Source organism: Leopardus geoffroyi, chromosome D4 (assembly GCF_018350155.1).
Source record: "Leopardus geoffroyi isolate Oge1 chromosome D4, O.geoffroyi_Oge1_pat1.0, whole genome shotgun sequence".
NCBI classification, from domain to species: Eukaryota; Metazoa; Chordata; class Mammalia; order Carnivora; family Felidae; genus Leopardus; species Leopardus geoffroyi.
Genome location: NC_059342.1, coordinates 26,583,020 through 26,605,005, shown reverse-complemented (window position 1 = coordinate 26,605,005; position 21,986 = coordinate 26,583,020). Strand labels below are relative to the sequence as shown.

The 21,986-nt window shown below is 38.6% G+C and overlaps 1 protein-coding gene across 4 annotated transcripts in view; it reads left to right on the top strand.

The window, feature by feature from the left end:
* AGTPBP1 (ATP/GTP binding carboxypeptidase 1) overlaps nucleotides 1-21,986 on the top strand; it is a 165,562-nt gene that overhangs the window by 139,756 nt on the left and 3,820 nt on the right. For 2 of the 4 annotated variants that reach the window (XM_045469902.1, XM_045469901.1), the window contains exons 22-25: nucleotides 404-533; nucleotides 1,746-1,877; nucleotides 3,906-4,082; nucleotides 8,220-8,380. In XM_045469902.1, the coding sequence (XP_045325858.1) occupies nucleotides 404-533; nucleotides 1,746-1,877; nucleotides 3,906-4,082; nucleotides 8,220-8,380 (600 nt within the window). Of the gene's footprint in view, nucleotides 1-403; nucleotides 534-1,745; nucleotides 1,878-3,905; nucleotides 4,083-8,219; nucleotides 8,381-12,951; nucleotides 13,394-16,798; nucleotides 19,097-21,986 lie in introns of those variants that run through there. The other 2 variants (XM_045469904.1, XM_045469903.1) reach the window with 2 other exon arrangements.

The following is a 21,986-nucleotide window of genomic DNA, read 5'->3' as shown; positions in this document are numbered from 1 at the left end:
TAGACTTTTCATACACGTACCTTTCTTAGGAGGGCCCAGCCCAGATAGTACTTTTACATAATAACTAATACAATCGAAGTACATGGTGTTGGAGTATAACAGATGATTATTATGAAATCAGAATGGAAAATAGGACCATTAGTAAATTTTAGAGAGTCTGGAATAAGACCCCAGAATTGAGAATAATTTTTTTCTATAGCTTGAAAATGTTGACCTAAAAATGTGAAAGCTTGCCACAGTTAAATGCATGTAACACAAGATCTTGCATGAAGCAAATACTTCATAAGTGTTTATTTAGTGACTAGTATATTTACTGGAAATATTTACTGGAATAGAATCATAAAATTAAATCAAATATAGGTAAGAGTTTATCAGTACTAATGTTTGTGTTTATATCGTGTAGTCACCGCTGTTCTTTAAGTGGAGAGGATCTGAATAGACAGTGGCAAAGTCCAAATCCAGATTTACATCCTACAATTTACCATGCTAAGGGGCTGCTACAATACCTGGCCGCTGTGAAGCATTTACCACTGGTAAGTATTTGTACTTTATCTAGTCACAGAAATGATTTTGTTAGTTAATGACTCAGTATATTCTGGTTATAAAAGCTAAGTGTTAATTTCAAAAGGATTTTTTTACAAATATCTTCTTCTGTTATTAATTACGTGTGTAATTAATACACTGCATTTGTATTCTTATTTTGTCAGGTTTAATTTTTAGTGTTCCCCTGAGCCCTTTCCTTATCTTTTTTGTCTATGAATATTGGTAACTCCTGGTTTTAAGTTTTAGGTATTGAACTTCACTGTTTGAATAGCAGTAAGGTAACAGGATGTGTCTTCCAAGTTCTCAAACTGGTAGAAGCTTATTTCTGAGTTTGCTAGTGAACTCTGAAGCGAGTAAGTCTCGAGTATACACATGAGAGAAGGTGTGGGCACAGTGCTGAACACTACTGGACTGTGTATATATTCTGCTTCTGTTCTCAGCAGCTTTTGCATAGAATGTCCTGTTATATTATTGTTTGAATGAGGTAATCTTCCTCTGGGAAAGATAGGAAAACTTTGCAGAAGGTGAACATTGACATGCAGGCCTGTTCTTCATTTTTCATTTTAGAAATGCTGCTCTTAAAAATTAAATTGAAACCATACTACCCTTTTCTCAATTGTGTTTTTCATGAGCGCATTGTCTTTCTTTCAAATTACCTAAATTTTCAAATAACCCTTGGATCAGTGATGACTGCTGCTGTAGATTTGACCTATGACTGAATTTATTAATTTTTAAATTGTGAATAGTAGAGGGGGCGCCTGGGTGGCTCAGTCGGTTAAGCGTCCGACTTTGGCTCTGGTCAAGATCTCTCACTCCGGGAGTTCGAGTCCCTCATCGGGCGCTGCGCTGACAGCTCAGAGCCTGGAGCCTGCTTTGGATTCTGTCTCCCTCTCTCTATCCCTCCCCCACTCACACTCTATCTCTCAAAAATAAATACAAATAAATTGTGAATAGTAGGTATATTAGAGTGGAACTCATGGCTTGATGTAGGCCCTAGAAAGGATTTAGCCATTCTAGAATTAATCATAGATCCTTTCCAGAACTAGATACTATTACTTTTATTAGTTCTACTTATTAAATGGTGGCTCTGTTACAATGAAAGGGCAAAGACACACAGAGCTATTTATTGTCTTGTTATTAACTTGCTTTATTTGGAAATATATGAATTTGGAGGTTTTTAACTTTCAAAATATATTTTCAAGGTTTATTGTGATTATCATGGCCACTCCCGAAAGAAGAATGTATTTATGTATGGCTGCAGCATCAAAGAGACAGTATGGCATACCAGTGATAATGCAGCTTCATGTGATGTCGTGGAAGATGTAGGATACAGGGTAATTATCACAGATAAGTCTGGACTTTGGGAATTTCAAACACGTATAACACTACAGAAACTAATGTAACATATCCCAGCCACTCAGACTCTGCAAGTGTTGCCATTTTGCCATTTTTTGTTGCAGATTGTTTCATGTTAAATAGTCTAAAATTTTTGCTTTTCGTATTTAGATTTTAATCTATTGGGAATTTATTTTTGTATGAGAGTTGGGGATCTAATTTTAGTGTCCCCATATATAACCAGTTGTCTCAGCACCATTTATTAAACAGTACATCCTTCCTGTGCAGATTTATAAAGCCATCTGTTACGTACCATGTTTCCACACCTCTGGGTATGTGTTGAGGTATGCCCAGGACTGAAGGAAGATCTTACTGCGTCACATCTTATGTGCTTTCCATTAAGGGCACAGTGGCTTTCCTACTGTATTTGCACCTAAACAAAACACCCCAGGTTTTTTTCCCAAAAGAATTTTGATAGCATACCATTGCCCTGAGCAGAAATTCAAAGGCACATTTTCTTTTTTGGTGTCCTCTCTCTTCTTCCCCTTTCCCAAATAAATAAAATGACTATGCTTACATTTACATTGGCCATCTAATTATTATTGTTTTGAAAATAACTCTTTTACAAATATATTGAAAAAACATTTTTTTAATTGTGTGATAATTAAAAACTTGCATCAGATTTGTTGGTTTTTTTTTTTTTTTTTAATGCCTTCTGGGTTTTGAGGCTTAGAAATCTTATCCAAAGATTTAAAAAATAAAGTTCCATGTTTATTGTTTTTAATTTCCTTTTGAAATTTTACTTGCTAATTGTTAAGTTTAAATTCTTAATCCAGTTAGAACTGAACTACTAAAGAGTGACTTCAGCTTGTTTTTCTCAGTGGCTCTCCAGTGGTGCCAGCAGTTAGTGGGTGATCACTCTTCTCTCCACTAATAATAATTAAAAAAAAATGTTTATTGGGGCACCTGGGTGGCTCAGTCGGTTAAGCATATTCTTTGGCTCAGTCACGATCTCACAGTTGATGAGTTTGAGCCCTGCATCAGCTCTGCTGACAGCTCAGAGCCTGGAGCCTGCTTTGGATTCTGTGCCTTCCTCTCTCTCTGCTCCTCCCCTGCTCGAGCTGTGTGTGTGTGTGTGTGTGTGTGTGTGTGTGTGTGTGTGTGTGTGTGTGATTCATTCACTCTCTCTCTCTCTCTCTTTTTTGAGCATGGGAGGGCAGAGAGAGAGAGGGAGAGAGAGAATCCCAAGCAAGCTCAGTGCAGAGTCCGACACAGCACTCGATCCCAGGAACCGTGAGATCATGACCTGAGCTGAAATCAAGAGTTGAGATGCTCAACTGAATGAGCCACCCAGGTGGCCCTCCACACTAATAATTCTAATTTTTACATCTGCCTTTGGTTCTAATTCTGAATTCTCTTTCTTTCTAGAGATGTATCTACTCCTACACGGTATCACAATTTAACTTCCCTTACATATATAATTAGGTTAATATCTGTTAGATTATTTCTCTTCTTTCAGAACTCCCCTGTCTGCCTTCATACTTACGCACACCAGGTGAACCTGAGAATAATTTGAAGTTGCAGAAAATGTTGTGGGCATTTTGATTGTGATTGTCTTGACTTTATTGATTAATTTAGAGGTGGTTGACATTTATAATGTTAAATCTCTTAATTAGTAAGCCATTTTTCATGACTAAAGTTGTTTTGTTTTTTAAACATTTTTTTTTCAAAATTTGTAACATTTTTTACCATAGTTTTTGTTCACCTGTTGGTTACTACTGTGAATGTGATCCTTTCTCCCATTTTGTTTTCCAACTGATTACTGTTTGTCCAGGAAAGCAGAAAATTCTGAATTTGTAAAGAATGGTTTTGATGCTTGGAATAGCAGAGGACAAAGTAAGAAGATTCACATGGCCCTGCTCTGGTCACTGTGCTTTCATGAAAATGTTTAAAAACTAAAAAAAAAATGTTTTTAATTAAAAAAAGCCCTCTTGAAATATTGTATTCTATCATTCTTATTTTTGCAGACCTTGCCTAAGATACTGAGCCATATTGCTCCAGCATTTTGCATGAGCAGCTGTAGCTTTGTAGTGGAAAAATCTAAAGAATCCACGGCACGTGTTGTGGTTTGGAGGGAGATAGGCGTACAAAGAAGCTATACCATGGAAAGTACTTTGTGTGGCTGTGATCAGGGAAAATATAAGGTAAAACATCTCAGGACTTTGAGTAGTAAAAAGTATTTAAGGACTTTCTTTTCATATAGCGTTCTCATGGTTTATATTAAATGGCACATTTGTTACACTGAGCTATTGCAGTCATGAGCTTGAATCCTATGCAGTTCTTTTTTACTTCTCTGTACTAAATAGCTTGCTTTGGGTTTTTATGAAATCTTGGTTGAGTCCATCTACAGTCATAATTTTTATGAAGGCATGTTGTGGTACACATTTTAAATACCAATTGGTAATTTATAACGAGCTGTGTAAGTAGTACATAATTAACACAAACTTTCTATCATTTTAATTTGTTGGATGTTAGCGTGTTTTTATGCATTTAGAAAATAAACACATTACACTTGTGAAGTTTTTTATATTTAGATTTTGTGTGTGTGTGTTACTTTTAAATGCATATCCCTTCCCTAAATTTTTTTCTTTACTAAGACTGGTGGTATAGACTTTTATTGGAAACAACTGGAGTTTTAAGTTTACTTTTGAAACTAAAGACTAATAAAATATTAGGTGACGTTGACTTTTTTAATTTGAAAGACTGAAAAAATAGGCAGTCAGCTGGAGCTTAGATAATCAACAGCAACCTAATAAACATTACAAATACTTATTTTTCTTGCCACAGAAAGATTTTCATGTGTCATGCTAGTTATTCTTTATTCTGTTAGGTTTGGTTTGGTAAGGGGGGAAGAGGAAACTGAATCTAATAGTGATCTTTATATACCTCACATACAGATGGTTGGTTATAACTTTATGTTTGGAAGGAGTTAAAAAATCTTTCAAATGGTTAGTATTAAAAATGTAAACATATTATAGGTAATGTCAAAAAAGTTTAACTGGAGAGCCTAAGTAATAACTGTTACAGTCTATATCCAACTGAGAAGAAATTGTGTAGATTTTTCAACTGACATTCAAATTTTGGGGGCCTTGTAGAGTAGAACTTAATGAAATTTCAGTACTTTCTGTTGAGTGACTTCCCTAAATTTTAGGTTGACCACAGTATATTATTCTTCCAAAATGTAGTATCTTTTGAATTCAAATACTGTAAAACAGTGACTTCTCATCTACCAAGGATGTGATGGTGGTAAAAGATAAAATGTACCTGAGTGCCACTCCAGAGCCCAACCCCCATCCCCTAATCATTGCTGTCATGGACAGCTTTGGCAAGAGTCTCATATTCTGTAAGTGTGTAGGATGGGAAAAAAGCTTAAGAATGAATCACTTTTGTATAAGACAATAGGTGTCTTCTAGGAAAAAAACCCTTAAGCTATATGATGTATGGAAACAGACTGTAGATAACTTCTTAAATTTTTTTTTTTCAACGTTTATTTATTTTTGGGACAGAGAGAGACAGAGCATGAACGGGGGAGGGGCAGAGAGAGAGGGAGACACAGAATCGGAAACAGGCTCCAGGCTCTGAGCCATCAGCCCAGAGCCCGACGCGGGGCTTGAACTCGCGGACCGCGAGATCGTGACCTGGCTGAAGTCGGACGCCACCCAGGCGCCCCTGTAGATAACTTCTTAAAGAGATGCTTACACAGTCAGAAGAGAAGGCAATTTAAAGCTTCAATGTTTTTGGGGCGCCTGGGTGGCGCAGTCGGTTAAGCGTCCGACTTCAGCCAGGTCACGATCTCGCGGTCCGTGGGTTCGAGCCCCGCATCGGGCTCTGGGCTGATGGCTCAGAGCCTGGAGCCTGTTTCCGATTCTGTGTCTCCCTCTCTCTCTGCCCCTCCCCCGTTCATGCTCTGTCTCTCTCTGTCCCAAAAATAAATAAAAACGTTGAGAAAAAAAAAAAATTTAAAGCATCAATGTTTTTGATGCTCCCCTCTGTGGGTTGGAAGAGAAGTAGAGAAGCTGAGACTTGCATGCCTCTTGAAATCAACTGTAGCATATAGCAAAGGTGTTTCCTTATTATATTTGGATTCTACAGATAGACTTTCTTTGAATTTTTACAAATATTCTATTTGTAGGGACGCCTGGGTGGCTCAGTCAGTTAAGCGTCCGACTTTGGCTTAGGTCATGATCTCGGGGTACGTGAGTTTGAGCCCGGCGTTGGGCTCTGTGCTGACAGCCCAGAGCCCTGACCCTGCTTCGGATTCCATGCTCCCTGTCTCCTTGCACCTCCCCCATTCACACACGCGCGCTCTCTCTCTCTCTCTCTCTCTCTCTCTCTCTCTCTTTCTCTCTCAAAAATGAATAAACATTTAAAAAATCACAAATATTCTATTTGTATTTTGATACATTAGTTTGATCATTTAAAAAGCCACATTTAAAAAAATAGTTAAAATATACTTTCAAATCTAAAATCTTAGACCACTTTTTTAAAAAGTTATTTTTTAGAAAGAAATCTATAGACTTAAAAAATAAAATGGATACTTAGTAAATGCTCATTTCTCTTTTATATAATTTAGTTACTAGAGCTACGTTAATTTAAAACTCTTATGGAGAGAAGTATCTCTTACTAATCAAGTTTTTTATTAATGTCTAAAATTCAATGCTGTGATGATAACATATACTTTTTATGAAAGCTTTTTTTGTTATTGTTAATAAACTTAGGGTTTTTAGAGCAGTTTTAGATTCATAGCAGAATTGAGTAGAAAATACAGAATTCTCAAATACCCCATATGTCCCCACACACCTAATGTTATACTTTTCAGACTTGTTAATGTTAGCTAATAAGTTATATGAGTTTAACGATATTTTAAGAAACCATTCTCTTCACCTCAGGAATGCTCTTATATTACTAGATTTTAGGCTGTAAATGGTCTTTATTTTTATTTTCTGTGAGCTAATTCAGAAACAGCCATGCCTTTCTAAAGCTTTTTAATTAAGAAGGCAAATAAATGTTCTAATAAAGTCAGGTCACATTCCGTGGAATGTTTGGACATGGGTAAACTAAGCAATCAGTTAGTCAATCGTTATTATAAAGGAATGTGCTTTGGGGGGTTAGTAACAGTTTTTACGGTTTGTTTTCTTCAGTTACTGTGTGCTTTTAGTCTGTTCATTGAAAAACTGTTTTAAAGTAACTTCTCTAAATGATGTGTACTCTCATTTGCACCTGCAACTTTTGTTGGTGTGAGAATTCTCTTATTTTAGAGATTCACTTTTATCTGAAAATTCAGTGATAAGCAGTGTCTTGGTTTATGGCCATTTTTATCATTTTATGTGGTAACATTTAACTTTTGATAAACTTTATATTGTTTATTGGGAAACTTCCAGTTAGAAAGGGTAGAGTTGGGGTAAAATTTTCTTCTGCCCTCACTAGACCAGATTTGAAATAGGCATTCTTAATTGACATGGAACATAGGAACTTCTTTTACTGCTACCTCATTGGCCTAGATCTGTTTGATTCTTTTTGTTTGTTTGTTTGTTTGTTTGTTTTACATAGGTACCTTTTTTTTGTTGGTTTTTTACTTACCAGTTTCTTTTTATTTTTTTTTAAATTTTTAATGTTCATTTATTATTGAGAGACAGAGAGAGACAGACCGTGAGCAGGGGAGGGGCAGCGAGAGAGGGAGTCACAGAATCCAAAGCAGGTTCCAGGCTCCGAGCTGTTAGCACAGAGCTCGACACAGGGCTCAAACTTACGAACGGCGAGATCATGACCTGAGCCGAAGTCGGACACTTAACCGACTGAGCCACCCAGGCGCCCCTTTACTTACCAATTTCTTTTATCATACAGTAAAAAGTATAAGGTAATGTTTAGGTCTACAAATTAAGGCCTTGATTTTGACACTACAATATTTTAACATTGGCATCCAAAGTCGTGGATTACAAGAAATACTAGCAATATCTTGCAAAAATGTAATTTCACACATGAGCCCCAGAGTAACATAACCACAAAATGTTTATTTTTTTTCCCACTGTGTTGGTGAAAATTGTTTGCATGTAGTAAATGAGAAATAGACATTTTAGAAATGGTTTTTTTGAGAGCATTTCCTTTGTGATCTAAAATAATCTTGTTAAGACATTGTGCTTGTTGAGTTGTAGGTACTTACAAAGTACCAAGCCTTTAATTTTATTAATATAATTATAAATTTCTTATATGCAATTGTAATAAGACATAGCCAGAGGATAGCAAATGTCCTACTTATATGTATGAAATTGCTTTATTTCTAGGGTCTACAGATTGGTACTCGAGAATTGGAAGAGATGGGAGCAAAATTTTGTGTTGGTCTGCTGCGTTTGAAAAGACTGACATCCCCATTGGAATATAATCTGCCTTCCAGCCTGCTTGACTTTGAAAATGACTTGATTGAATCGAACTGCAAAGTAACGAGGTAAGACACACTTGTTTCATTCCATTATGTTGTAGCATAATGTTAGACTTCATTAAATTAATTAAGTAGAGGAAGGGGACAGAGATGTTGATAGCCAAAAGCATTTTTAGAACTAATATAATTAAGTTCACACATCTAAGTTATTTACATGTTTAATTGTTACAAATTGTAATAATATTCTTCATTCTTTTAACATTGATGTTTGGATGAGACTGTAATGAAATATCCTTATATTTTGAGTGCATTTTTAGTGATCTTACTGGTTTACCTTTAACCCAAAAATAAGCAATGTGGAAAACAGTGCTTAGATAGTATCTAATTAATTAATTAATTTTATAATTTACATCCAAGTTAGTTAGTATATGGTGCAACAGTGATTTCAGTAGATTGCTTAATGTCCCTTACCCATTTAGCCAATCCCTCCTCCCACTACTCCTCCAGCAACCCTCAGTTTGTTCTCTGTATTTAAGAGTCTCTTATGTTTTGTCCCCCTCCCTGTTTTTATATTATTTTTGCTTCCCTTCCTTATGTTCATCTGTTTTGTATCTTAAATTCCTCATATGATGAAGTCATATGATATTTGTCTTTCTCAGACTAATTTTGCTTAATAATACCCTCTAGTTCCATCCACGTAGTTGCAAATGGCAAGATTTCATTCTTTTTGATTGCCGAGTAATACTCCATTGCATATATATACCACATTTTCTTTATCCATTCATCCATTGATGGACATTTGGGCTCTTTCCATACTTCGGCTATTGTTGATAGTGCTGCTGTAAACATGGGGGTGCATGTGACCCTTCAAAACAGCACACCTGTATCCTGTGGATAAATGCCTAGTAGGGCAATTGCTGGGTCATAGGGTAGTTCTATTTTTAGTTTTATGAGGAACCTCCATATTGTTTTTCAGAGTGGCTGCACCAGCTTGCATTCCCACCAACAATGCAAAAGAGATCCTCTTTCTCCTCATCCTCACCAACATCTGTTGTTGCCTGAGTTGTTAATGTCACCATTCTGACAGGTGTAAGATGGTATCTCATTGTGGTTTTGATTTGTATTTCCCTGATGATGAGTGATGAGCATTTTTTCACGTGTCGGTTGGCCATCTGGATATCTTCCTTGGAGAAGTGTCTATTCATGTCTTTCGCCCATTTCTTCACTGGATTATTTGTTTTTTGGGTGTTGAGTTTGATAAGTTCTTTATAGATTTTGGATACTAACCCTTTATCTGATATGTCATTTGCAAATATCTTCTCCCATTCTGTTGGTTGTCTTTTAGTTTTGCTGATTGTTTCCTTCGCTGTGCAGAAGCTTTTTATTTTGATGAGGTCCCAGTGGTTCATTTTTGCTTTTGTTTCCCTTGCCTCCGGAGATGTGTTGAGTAAGAAATTGCTTTGGGCAAGATCAAAGAGGTTTTTGCCTGCTTTCTCCTTGAGTATTTTGATGGCTTCCTGTCTTACATTGAGGTCTTTCATCCACTTTGAGTTTATTTTTGTGTATGGTGTAAGAAAGTGGTCCAGGTTCATTCTTCTGCATGTCACTGTCCAGTTTTCCCAGCACCACTTGCTGAAGAGACTGTCATTATTCCATTGGATATTCTTTCCTGCTTTGTCCAAGATTAGTTGGCCATACGTTTGTGGGTCCATTTGTGGGTTCTCTATTCTGTTCCATTGATCTGAGTGTCTGTTCTTGTGCCAGTACCATACTGTCTTGATGATTACAGCTTTGTAGTATAGTTTGAAGTCTGGGATTATGATGCCTCCTGCTTTGGTTTTCTTTTTCAAGATTGCTTTGGCTATTTGGGGTCTTTTCTGGTTCCATACAAATTTTAGGATTATTTGTTCTAGCTCGGTAAAGAATGCTGGTGTTACTTTGATAGGGATTGCATTGAATATGTAGATTGCTTTGGGTAGTATTGACATTTTAACAATATTTGTTCTTCCTATCCAGGAGCATGGAATCTTTTTCCATTTTTTGGTGTCTTCTTCAATTTCTTTCATAAGCTTTGTATAGTTTTCAGTGTATAGATTTTTTACCTCTTTGGTTAGATTTATTCCTAGGTATTTTATGGGTTTTTTGTGCAACTGTAAATGGGATTGGTTCCTTGATTTCTCTTTCTGTTGCTTCATTGTTGGTGTATAGGAATGCAACCGATTTCTATGCATTGATTTTATATCCTGCAACTTTGCTGAATTCGTGAATCAAGTCTATCAGTTCTTTGGTGGAATCTTTTGGATTTTCCATATAGAGTGAAGAGTGAAAGTTTGACCTCCTCCTGGCCAATTTGGATGCCTTTTATTTCTTTGTGTTGTCTGATTGCAGAGGCTAAGACTTCCAATACTATGTTGAATAACAGTGGCGAGAGTGGACATCCCTGTCTTGTTCCTGACCTTAGGGGGAAAGCTCTCAGTTTTTCCCCGTTGAGGATGATATTAGCATTGGGTCGTTCATATATGGCTTTTATGATCTCGAGGTATGCTCTACTGTCCCTACTTTCTTGAAGATTTTGTTCAAGAAAGGATGCTGTATTTTGTCAAATGCTTTCTCTGCATCTACTGAGAGGATCATATGGTTCTTGTCCTTTCTTTTATTGATGTGATGAATCACGTTAATTGTTTTGTGGATATTGAACCATCCACTGCCCTTTTCAAGTTCACTGATTCTTTCTTCTATTTGATCCAGTCTGCTGTTGAATCCTCTATTGAATTTTTCAGTTCAGTTATTGTATCCTTCAGTTTTGTAATTTCTTTTCAGCACGTTTTTATATTTTCTGTCTCTGTTGAAATTCTCACTTTGTTCATTCATTCTTCTCTTGACTTTGGTGAAAATTGTTATGACTGTTATTTTGAATTCTGTATTAGTTAAATCACTTACTTACATTCTTTGAGATCTGTTTCTAGGTATTTATTTTGTTCTTTTGTTTGGAATATATTCCTCTGTTCATTTTCAGTGACTTGTCTGTTTTGGTTCCTGCACATTAGATGAACCTAGCCGTCTCTCCCAGTCTTGACAGAATGCTCTTGTGTAATAGACGAACCTCCTTGATCAGCCTGGCTTGAGCTCCTAGTTGTCTCTCAGAGTTTTGTGATTGCCCAAGCCTCTTTTTTTGTTCTCAGTCGCTCCCAGTAGTTGAAGGTGCCAGGTCATGGTAGTATCCCAAAAAGGAGGATCATAGTCAGCACATAGATGCAGGATGATTAGGAACTGGACCCTCTAGCAGCAGCTGAGAAAATATGTGGTTAAGCCCCTTCCAGAGAAAAACTGGGAGATGGGCATTTTTGCCTATTCCCTCTGTGCTAGCCTGAGGATAAAGCTGCAGGAGGTGCCTCTGTGCCTGGTCAGAGCTGTTTTCCTTGCTTGCTACCATAGGATGGGACTAATGAATGCAAGTCCTGTTGGCTCCTAGGGGCAGGGCATCCTCAGGTCTGTCTCTTCAGCGGCAGCCACAAAAGCTGAGGGCCAGATGTGTGTACAAGCTCCTTTCAGGGCCGTATGGGGGACTTGCTTTGATTATTGGAGCCCCCTGAGGGGAGAAAGCAGGATATGTATGTGCTGGGTTCCCCAGTCTCTGAAGAGGATGACAACCCACAGTGCCTGCCAAGTTAGAAGTCTGGTCCTTAGGCTGCAGCTTTTTTTTTTTTTTTTTTTTTTTTTTTTTTTTTTAATTTTTTTTTTTTTTTTTCAACGTTTATTTATTTTTGGGACAGAGAGAGACAGAGCATGAACGGGGGAGGGGCAGAGAGAGAGGGAGACACAGAATCGGAAACAGGCTCCAAGCTCTGAGCCATCAGCCCAGAGCCCGACGCGGGGCTCGAACTCACGGACCGCGAGATCGTGACCTGGCTGAAGTCGGACGCTTAACCGACTGCGCCACCCAGGCGCCCCAAGGCTGCAGCTTTTAAAATATACACTGAAACTTTTTCAGGGGAGGACTGGGAGATGGGCAGTTTTGCCTGCTCCCTCTGTGCTCAACACACCATACACACACACACACACACACACACACACACACACACACACACCTATATACATGCATACATACATGCATATATATACCTTTGCACACATATACATATGAATACACACACACACACACACACACACACACACAGATACATGCTTGGGCACAAGTCCTGCTGACTCAGAGCTAGGTGTTTTTTTCTAACCAACCTTTAATTCACCCATGCTGTCTTTAGCTGGGTCTAATCTGATGTGAAATTTATCTTTTTAATTTCTAATTGTAGTTAATTAGGGGGATTAGAAAAAAAACTCTAAAAAACCTCTTTGCGGAGGGTTGGGGAGATGATTTACGAAAAATTGAGAAATGTTACCCTGGGGCATAAGTTCAGTAGCCAGTAACCTGGGGGGCCACTCGGACTTGCTTTTGAGCAGACTTTCTCTTACTCTCCAGACCCCCATTTCTGTGTTTTGGCCCTAACAGAATAGCCTCTGTGACAAAACTCTTTGGAAAGTCATCTTTCCATCTCTCTGAAAGAGGGAATAGCTTGAGGAAGGTGATCTGAAGGTCTAATTGCTCTTTATAAAGACTTTAAATCAATTATTCTTTTCAGTTGCACCCTGAACACCAGTATCTCCAGTTTCTCAGCTTTGCTGCAGCTTTTGTAATGCAAATCCGCGCATCCCTGTTGGCTTCCCCTGTCCTATGGACTTGAGCAAAGTGCAAGTTGGAACCCAGGCCCTTTCACTTCATCCATCTGCCTCCATCTGCCAACACTTCGTTGAGATCTCTTCTTTGCTTTTACTCCCTCTTTGGTTTTCTTTTTCCTGTGGACTGTCCTTTAGAAAAGAAGTTATTCTTTTACAGTCCTCTTAGTTGCTCTTGAGATTCACTGTAGTTACCAGAACTTCTAGAACTTCCTTTTCAGTGAAGCCTGCGGTTGAAAATTAATCGTGTTTTTTATTCCCAGGGCATTCATTGGAAATTACACACATAAAACATTTTAACTATCCCCGATTGTATTTGTTGTATAATAAAAATTTCATCTGATGTAACACTGAGTCTACATTATATCTTTCTTAGGGGGGTGTGTTTCTTTTAGGTCTAAGCTGGGAATATTGGTTGAGCTCATTTAAAAGCTTACAGCTATTGGGGCACCTGGGTGGCTCAGTCGGTTAAGCATCCGACTTCAGTTCAGGTCATGATCTCACGGCTCGCGAGTTCGAGCCCCGCATTGGGCTCTGTGCTGACAGCTCGGAGCCTGGAGCCGCCTTCGGATTCTGTGTGTGTCTCTGTCTGTCACTCCCCCACTTGTACTGTGTCTCTGTCTTCCTCTGTCAAAAATACATGGATAATAAAAATAAAATAAAAGCTTATAGCTATGTAGTATTTTTGTACTTAGCAAAAGTGTTTCTATTTTACCTGTCACCTAAACTATTAAAACAGTCCTCTCAGTGACTCTCATTTAAAGGATTTGAGAATTGATACAACATTTAACAGTGCTTCTCATCAGATTATGGTGATGGGGACTACATTTCAGGATATTAGATATATAGAAGAAGTATTTGAAGTTTGAGTATATTTAAAACATTACAGGAAAGCTGAAAAATACCAAATTCTGGACAATATTTTATAATAAAAACATATGCTCATGTTTAAATGAGGCCTAATTAGTCTCTTATAATCAGATAGTGTTTGGATGTCTTTTTCTTTTTTTTCTTTTCTTTTCCTTTATTTCTGTCTTTCTTGAGATGGAGTCACACAGCATAAAATCAACCATTTTAAAGTGAAAATTAATGAAGTGAATAATAATATGTTCACAATATCGTACAACTATCAGTTCTAGTTCTGGGAACTCTGTCTAGTTCCAAAATGCGTATATCACCCCCAAAGGAGACCTTCATACCCTTAAGCAGTCATTTCCATCCCCTGACAATCACTCGTGTGCTTTCTGTCTCTGTGGATTCACCTGTTCTGGATATTTCAAATAAATGGAACCATGTAGTGTGTGACCTTTTATGTCTGACTTCTTCAGTTAGCTTGTTTTCAATCTCTATCTGTGGTGTAGCATGTATCAGTACTTAATTTGTATTTGTGTGTACAGCATGAACATTAGAAAATGGGGTGAGAAATTGTTCTTAATGCAACTAATAAAAATAAATAGGACTTAAGCTGGAGAAAACCTTTAAAATATGCTTAGCATTTGTTCTACTTTATGTTAATGCTTTTTTAAAAATCTAATTTGATGTGTTTTGATAGAGTACCTGACTTCTAATAAAGTATAGGGAATGAGTACAGGTCTGTAAATGAGTTAACAGTATAACGTTTTGTGGTTAAAGGCTCTATCCCTGCCCCTAGCAATATCAGAGGGACTGGCGGGAAGTTATTGGTCAGGTGTAGTACAAAGATACTCATTGCTGCAGACTATTAACACATGAATGAAATACTAACCTATGTATTTTCTGTGCTTTCTTCGTGTGAAGCTAGTGTTTATTTGTAAATATGTAGGACCTTTTTCTTCTGAGAAAATTAATACTGTTAAAGAGAAAATTATTTGTGACACTTCACAGAACAGGAAAGCAGACTACTCAGGAGGATTGCTAACAAGGGGGCTTTGTACTTTGGGAGGGAGATTGGGCTCAGTTGTGAATACAGTGAGGAACACTAGTGACTTATAGCCAGGGAGTAGAGTAGGGGATTGGCAGTTGGAAAGCGACTAAGAGAAACCATCCCAGGTAAGGGAGATTCTGGCTAAACCTACTTGACGGAGTTTTTGCTGAAAGCAGGCCAGGCTGATGAGATACAGAGAGTGGGGATTTCGATAAACTGACTCAGCAAGATTTTTGCTACAGCTAGGCTAAGCAGGCAGAGCCCCTGACTGAGGACAGATCCCAAGGTCAGGACCTAGTCTGAAAGAGGACTGAGAGCAGCTGGACTCAAGCTTGGTCACAGAGAGAATCTGTCAGTACAGATCATTTGTGGCCACATGTTAATGGCAGTATCTAATACCTAGTAATGTAGTAAAGCTTACTCATATTGATGTGCTTAAAAATTTTTTTTTTAATTTTAGAGAGAGACAGTAGGAGCGGGGGATAGGGGCACAGAGAGAGAGAAAGAATGAATCTGAAGCAGGCTCCATGCTCAGCGTGGAGCCTGACATGGGGCTCAATCCCACAACCCTGGGATCATGAGCTGAAATCAAGAGTTGGATGTTCAACTGACTGAGCCACCCAGTCGCCCCTAATGTGTGTTTGCTCTGTTTTTTATGTACAGTTTATTATTTAATCAAGCTAATCCTTAAAAAAAATTCCTTTTCAATGGCTGTGATGCACATGCTTGAGGCTGTTGTGCATTTCTGACAGACATTTATTGCAACCATGTAGAAAATTCCTACAGCTATAATTGCATTAAAATGTTTTCTAGGCAAGGGTGCCTGGGTGGCTCCAGTCGATTAAGTGTCCAACTCTTGATTTTGGCTCAGGTCATGATCTCATGATCCATGGGTTCGAGCCCCGCATCGGGCTCTGTACTGACAACTCATAGCCTGGAGCCTGCTTCTGATTGTGTCTCCCCCTCTCTCTGCCCCTCCCTGGCTTGTGCTCTGTCTCTCTCACTCTCAAAAATAAATAAACATAAAAAAATTTTTTTAAAGAATATTTTCTAGGCAGATAAATCATGCCATATAATTGAAGGGTCATATCACAACTCCTAGTCCACTTGAAATCATAGTTGCTTATAACTAAAAGTGAACCATTTGTGTTTTTGTGAAATGCTCTTGTACCCACAAGTACAGAGGAGCCTAAAATCATCTAGAAAAACAAAATGGAGACTTACATGAACACTTCAGGACCCCAGGGCAGATTTGATTATAATGAAAGCTTTCAGGCTTATTGTAGGAGAAGGAAATGATCCTTATCATTGAGATCCAGATAAGTATCAAGTTAGTTATTGTTAGTCTCTAAGACAGCTGTACAAGGAATTTGATGATTGTAGATATTTATTCATATTTATGTGCTATATTCTCAGTAACCTCTTGGAAGAATGGTTATTCCTCTCAATAAGTGCCTATTTGAGACTTCAAAGTAAGAATATGGCATATCAGAACAAGGAAGAATACATATTTCTTCAAAGAGGCTTCATTCTGTCCTCTGGCAGGTGTAGAGTAGTCTGGCCAGGGACTGAGCAGACTTGAGGTAGGTTTGCAGAAATTGGGAAGCTTGTTCTCCCTGGGTTCACCTGTCCCCTCCCTGCCCTCCGAAGGTCACGATTGGTGGCCTAGGGCTTCTCTTTGCCTCAAGGAGGCACCTCAAGACAGCCCTCAATTCTATTGTTTGTGTTCTGTTTGTTTTGCTGCTTTCTGCTTTGCTTTTCAGCCTCTTGCACTATGTATTTAAAGAATTTGTCACATGCCTCCAGGGGAAAACTGTTGGGGTCATATCTCTGCAACTCCCTTCTTTCAGGAAACTTGGCAGCTCTGAACTCCAATTTTTGCCACCAATCCTTTGAAATTGCTGAAAGCTCTGATGACTTCTCTGCCTCTTAGCAGCTGCCCTTGCCTGGCCTTGGTTCCCTCTGGACTTTGCCCCACGCACCTTTTCTCTTGGTTGATTTTGCTTTGTATCCTTTCACTGTAATAAGTCATAGCTGTTAATACAACTGCGTGTTGAATCCTGTAAATCTTGCTAGCATGTCACCAAACCTGGGGTGGCCTTGGGACCCTCAATGCACATGCCCATTTTGAGTTTCTGTTAAGTTCAATTATTATCTCTGAGATTTTCATGTTCTATTGAGAATGAACAGAGACAGATGATAATGTAACCCTTTTTCATATGTGTGTAAACCCAGACTCAGAGATGAACTGACCCAAGATCATCCATGTGGTAATTCTTCACAAAACCAGGAATCGTGCCCACGTCTAACCCAGAATTCCCCTGTACTTTCGTTGTATCTTGTATCTTCCAAGGAACTAAGCAGAATTGCTAAAAAGGAATGGCTTCAGCCTTTGAAGCTGTCCGAATTATTGGGAAGCTTAACTGTTTACCACTTTCATTACGTATAAGAAGTGTTTCTAGATCAATAGTAAAGTAAGTTGGAGGTTAGTGACTTCATTACTATTTTTTTGAAGGCAGCTTAGTTATATATTATTTTCCAATGAAGTATCAGTAAATTAACAACTTTCTTTACTTTTTTTTTCCCCCAAATAGATATCCTCTTATTAGAAATTCTAACTCTGTGTGTGGATATGCACGTGTGCAGGAATGTGCAAATACTTATGTATACACTGTGGTCAGTTAAGACCGACAAAAATTGTTACTTGTATTTTCTATGGATAATTTTGTTTGCTTTGTGATATTTAGTAGATGCCGAATCTCTTATGAGCTAAGAATCAAATTATATAAATGGAACATTCTCTAATATTTAGGCAGATAGAGATTTTTCTTTCACCTGAGACCTGATATTTGAATACAAGAAAGACATAATTGGCAAGTCACAAATTGGTAATTTGGACAATGGAATATTTTTCTGTTTGTGTATCAATTTCAGACTTTCTCCCCTAGGATATGTTCATTGTGCTGTCTAAAAACAGTAGGTTAGTCTCAAAACTGTTGAAGAGGACAAGGTTAAGGTAGGATTCTGAGTCACAAGAGTAAGGCAGTGGTTTTAGTCAGTGGCTTGGCGGCAGCCCATCGCCTGGGCTCTGTAGGAATTAACAAAGATTGATTAACTTTTTTTTAACAGATTTTATTAATTTCATAATAACATTTTATATTTGTCTAACCTAAGAATTTATAAATGCTTTCCCACTTTACTACAACAATTTGTGAGGTAGTAGGTCTGGTATTGTGATCTCTGCTTGTACAGTAGAGAAAAACCGGTGTTGGAAACCAAGGACATGACTTGCTCAAGGTCATGCAGCTGGTTAGTAGAAGAGGAGAGGCACAGACCCAGAATTTCTGACTCCATAAACAGTGTTTTGGTTCTTTCATGCTTGTATAGGGAACAGAGCTGAAGATCTGCCTTCTGGTGTCTCAGATGTCAAGTCAGCTCTCATGCAAGTAGTTGGGCACACACTGAGGGGGATGGTGAATTTCTTAGGTTTAATTTTGTGTATGCTTAATAGTTTAACACAAGGATAGCCAGAACACTTTCTAAATCTGAATAAAGCAGAATTTTTTGTTATCTTTAGAAATCAGTTGGAATTTTAAACCTTTTCTGCATCTCAATGACACCCTACAGCAGAGAATTTCAACAGATTCATCCTGTGAGAAAGTCATATGGGTGAAGATTTTGGTATTTTTCCTGAAGCGGCATGAGGAAGATTTGGTTTGGGACTAAAAATGCTATTCTCTTTTAGAATCAAATGTTTCTTATTGATTAAAATCCAGAGTAGAAGGATGTTAGGGTAGGTGAACAGAGGCCATTTATTGGAGAATGAAGCAGAAACAGGCAACGGGAGTCAACTTAAATGAAGAAAATTAGGGGAACAAGAAAGTCGTGGTGGGAAAAAAGTAATAGTGACAGGAAATAATTAAGTACTGATTAGAGTTTCTTTTTGTGATTGAATTATTACTTGAATTCCTTTCTGTTGATGTCAAGGGATTATTTATTTTATAACTCTAGGGCAAATTACCTTCAAGTCTTTCTCTTCTTATCTGAAGGCTATTGTGAGATAATGTATAGGAAAGCCCTTCCTAAATCATGAATTGTTCAAAACATATGTTGGAATTATTAATAAAAGCAAAGCTGAATTGCTGTGATTGGTCTTGAGCCTTAAGTTTTTTTACTAAAGTATAATCAGTGAGATGGGGTAATATAAAAATCGATGGTCTCATTGGCTCCGTGGCTTCTTATAAAGAGTTCAGCAAACATTTGTTTATGGCCTACAATGTATCAAGCACTTTCGGGAGCTGACAGGAGGTACTAAGATGAGTAAGTCACAGTTCCTGATCTTAAAGTGCTTAGGAGACAGACCCACAAGTCAGTGGTTTCACCTACATACCAGAAGTGATCGGACAGAATGTGCAGGGTACAAAGGGAATACAGAGAAAGGGCACTTATCCCAAGGTGGGCTTTCATAAAGGAAGAACATCTAAAGATGAGCCTGAGCTGCAGTTTGAAAGAAATGTGAGTCGTTGGGAGAAAGAAGGTGGGAAGTGTGTCCTAAACAGAGGAAGGAATGTCCGTGAAGGTTTGTCATGTAAAACGTGAGGCAAGAAGTGGTTCAGAGATTGACTGGCAGGACTTGCTTGCTGAGAAGTGTGGTTTTACGACTCACTGAGTGGATGATTTGGGGACTAGGACAAGTGGCACAGGCTTGGTAGGGAGACTGGTGAGTTCCATTGTGAGCATACACTTGAGGTACATGTGAGATAGCCATGCCTGGTATGCACAGTGCAAGTTCAGGGGCGAAGTCAGGGCTAGAAATTTGGATGTGGAAATGATCGGAATGCAAATTAAAATGTGTGAGTTTACTCAAAGAGGGCATGCTTATGAGAACAGTTGGCCAAGAGAGCATTTTTATACGGAGGATGAAGAGCACTTGATCAGCAGGGAGGAGGGACAGAGGGGAATGAAGCACGACAGAGGAGAGGAGTGTTGGCATTCCTACCAATTAAGTGCAACAGAGAGATCTACAAACAATGGGCTGGAGAGTGACAACTGGAATACCAGTCGGAAGGCTGCTCTCGGGAGTGACAGAGGTTGTCGTCTCCTCCTGTTCCCTTCGTCTCGAGAGTCCCCCAGTTCTTTAACCCCTAAGCCTACTCCTTGCTCATCAAGAGCACTGATAGCCCTTCACCACTGCTGGATGGACTCTATATTTCAGCCAGAGTGTAGACCTTAACGAAGCAGAGGCCAGGAACGCGACTTTGTTAGGACCTGCAGAAACAGGCGTCAAAGTTTGAGTTACAGGAATGGAATTAGAGTGTGAAACCCACCCGCTCCGGGGTATCGGGATGGGGGATGCCAGAACACGGATGAAATTTATGTCACAGTCAGCATATGAAGGAGCCAAGACCGGGAATTAACAGGCTCACATTATTTTCTGAACATTCCTTATTACGGGATTTATTTGAAATTTCCAGGAGCTTTGTTTTCCAGGTTATGCTTTTCAGCCTTAAAAAAATGCTAATCAGCATCTGATTGCTCCAAGGCTCCTTGATGTCTAGGAGCTTTTTTTGGCTTGATCTTAGGCATTTTTGTTACTTCAAAATCATACTTCCTCTGTTTCCTCAGTTTGTAAGAGTAGACTTTTCCTTTAAACCCTTTCTCTTAGTTCAGATTGATTAATATTCTAGTGTTCAGCTACCCATGTAGAATTAGGTCCTTGCTCTGACCCTAGTGTAGTGGCTGGGCTTCCTGTAACCAGCTTCCTTTATGCCAGTCTGTTTTCCTTGGTGACGGTATGGGGGTTCAGGGGTGCATCGGAATTCTGTGTTCCATAGACTTCCTGAACGATGCTTGCCCACCCACCCACTGCATGGATTTTGTGCTCTTCCTAGACATTGGGAGACCTCGCAATGCTGCAGGTAACTACACTGCTCTGGTCACAGTGCCTCATCACCATGGAGCCAGCCTCTACAGTCCTGGTTGGTGTTCTCAGCCCCTGTACCAGCAGAGTACATGGCTTTTGAGCAAACCTGCCTCCTCCCTTGCATTTCCATGGTCGTTTCTTCTTGTTAGGACAGTCTCCAGGAGGAAAGTAAGCAGGTTTCTCTCCTCACTTCTTTCCTGCATCCTTTGCTTTAGCTGAAGCCTCCATCTTTTCTAAGTGTCTTCCATGGATGCTGTGATTCACCTGGGACACCCTGGGAATGTGAATCACCAAACTCAGGGAGGAATGAATTATTGTTTTTCAAAAGAAAGAAAGAGAATAATGGTCGTTTGAAGGGGCAAATTTTTTTTTTGCCTTTTAATCTAACACTTTTTCTAAAGACCTAACAGTTTCATGATAAATATTTTAGTTGCATAATTGAATGCGGTGGAATAGTTCTTGTGCGTGATAGGTTGTAAAGTCTCACATCGTCCTTCGGGCCACTCAGCTGGCTTATCAGGACTGCTGCATCATAGTGCAAGCTCTGAACTTTTTAAGAAGTTTGCTATATAAGAACAAGGTGGTTTCGCAATCTATTTTTAATGAGCGGGAGAAAAACAACTTTAGGAAAAAAGATAATCTTACCAGATGAGTTTTGCTTTCTCATTTCAGAAAATGAGAACCACATAATCCATTAACTTGTCTTTCCTGCCTGAACTTCTAGATATCTGAACCGAATTTAATATTCAGCGCAGGACTTCTTTCATGCGAGCTGCCTAATGACATTTGCTTCTCTGTTCATTTTAACAGATTATTGTTCCCTTTTTATTGTCTGATTTTATGGCTTTTAATTGCACCCATGGTGGGAAATCCTGTTTGGAAGCAGGTGGGATATAAACAGACATCTGTGTGAAATTAAGATAGTTTGGGTCACAAAATGGGGACATTGAAATGCTTCTATAGTGTTTCTTTGATAACACTGTGTGTGTGGGCATGTGCACACATGTGTGTAGAAAATCTCCCAGATGGGGAGAAATCCGAATACTGTGATTTTTTGAAGAGGAAAGAATATTTTACCCTAGTGGAAAGGTTGTCTTTATCCCAAACAACCTACC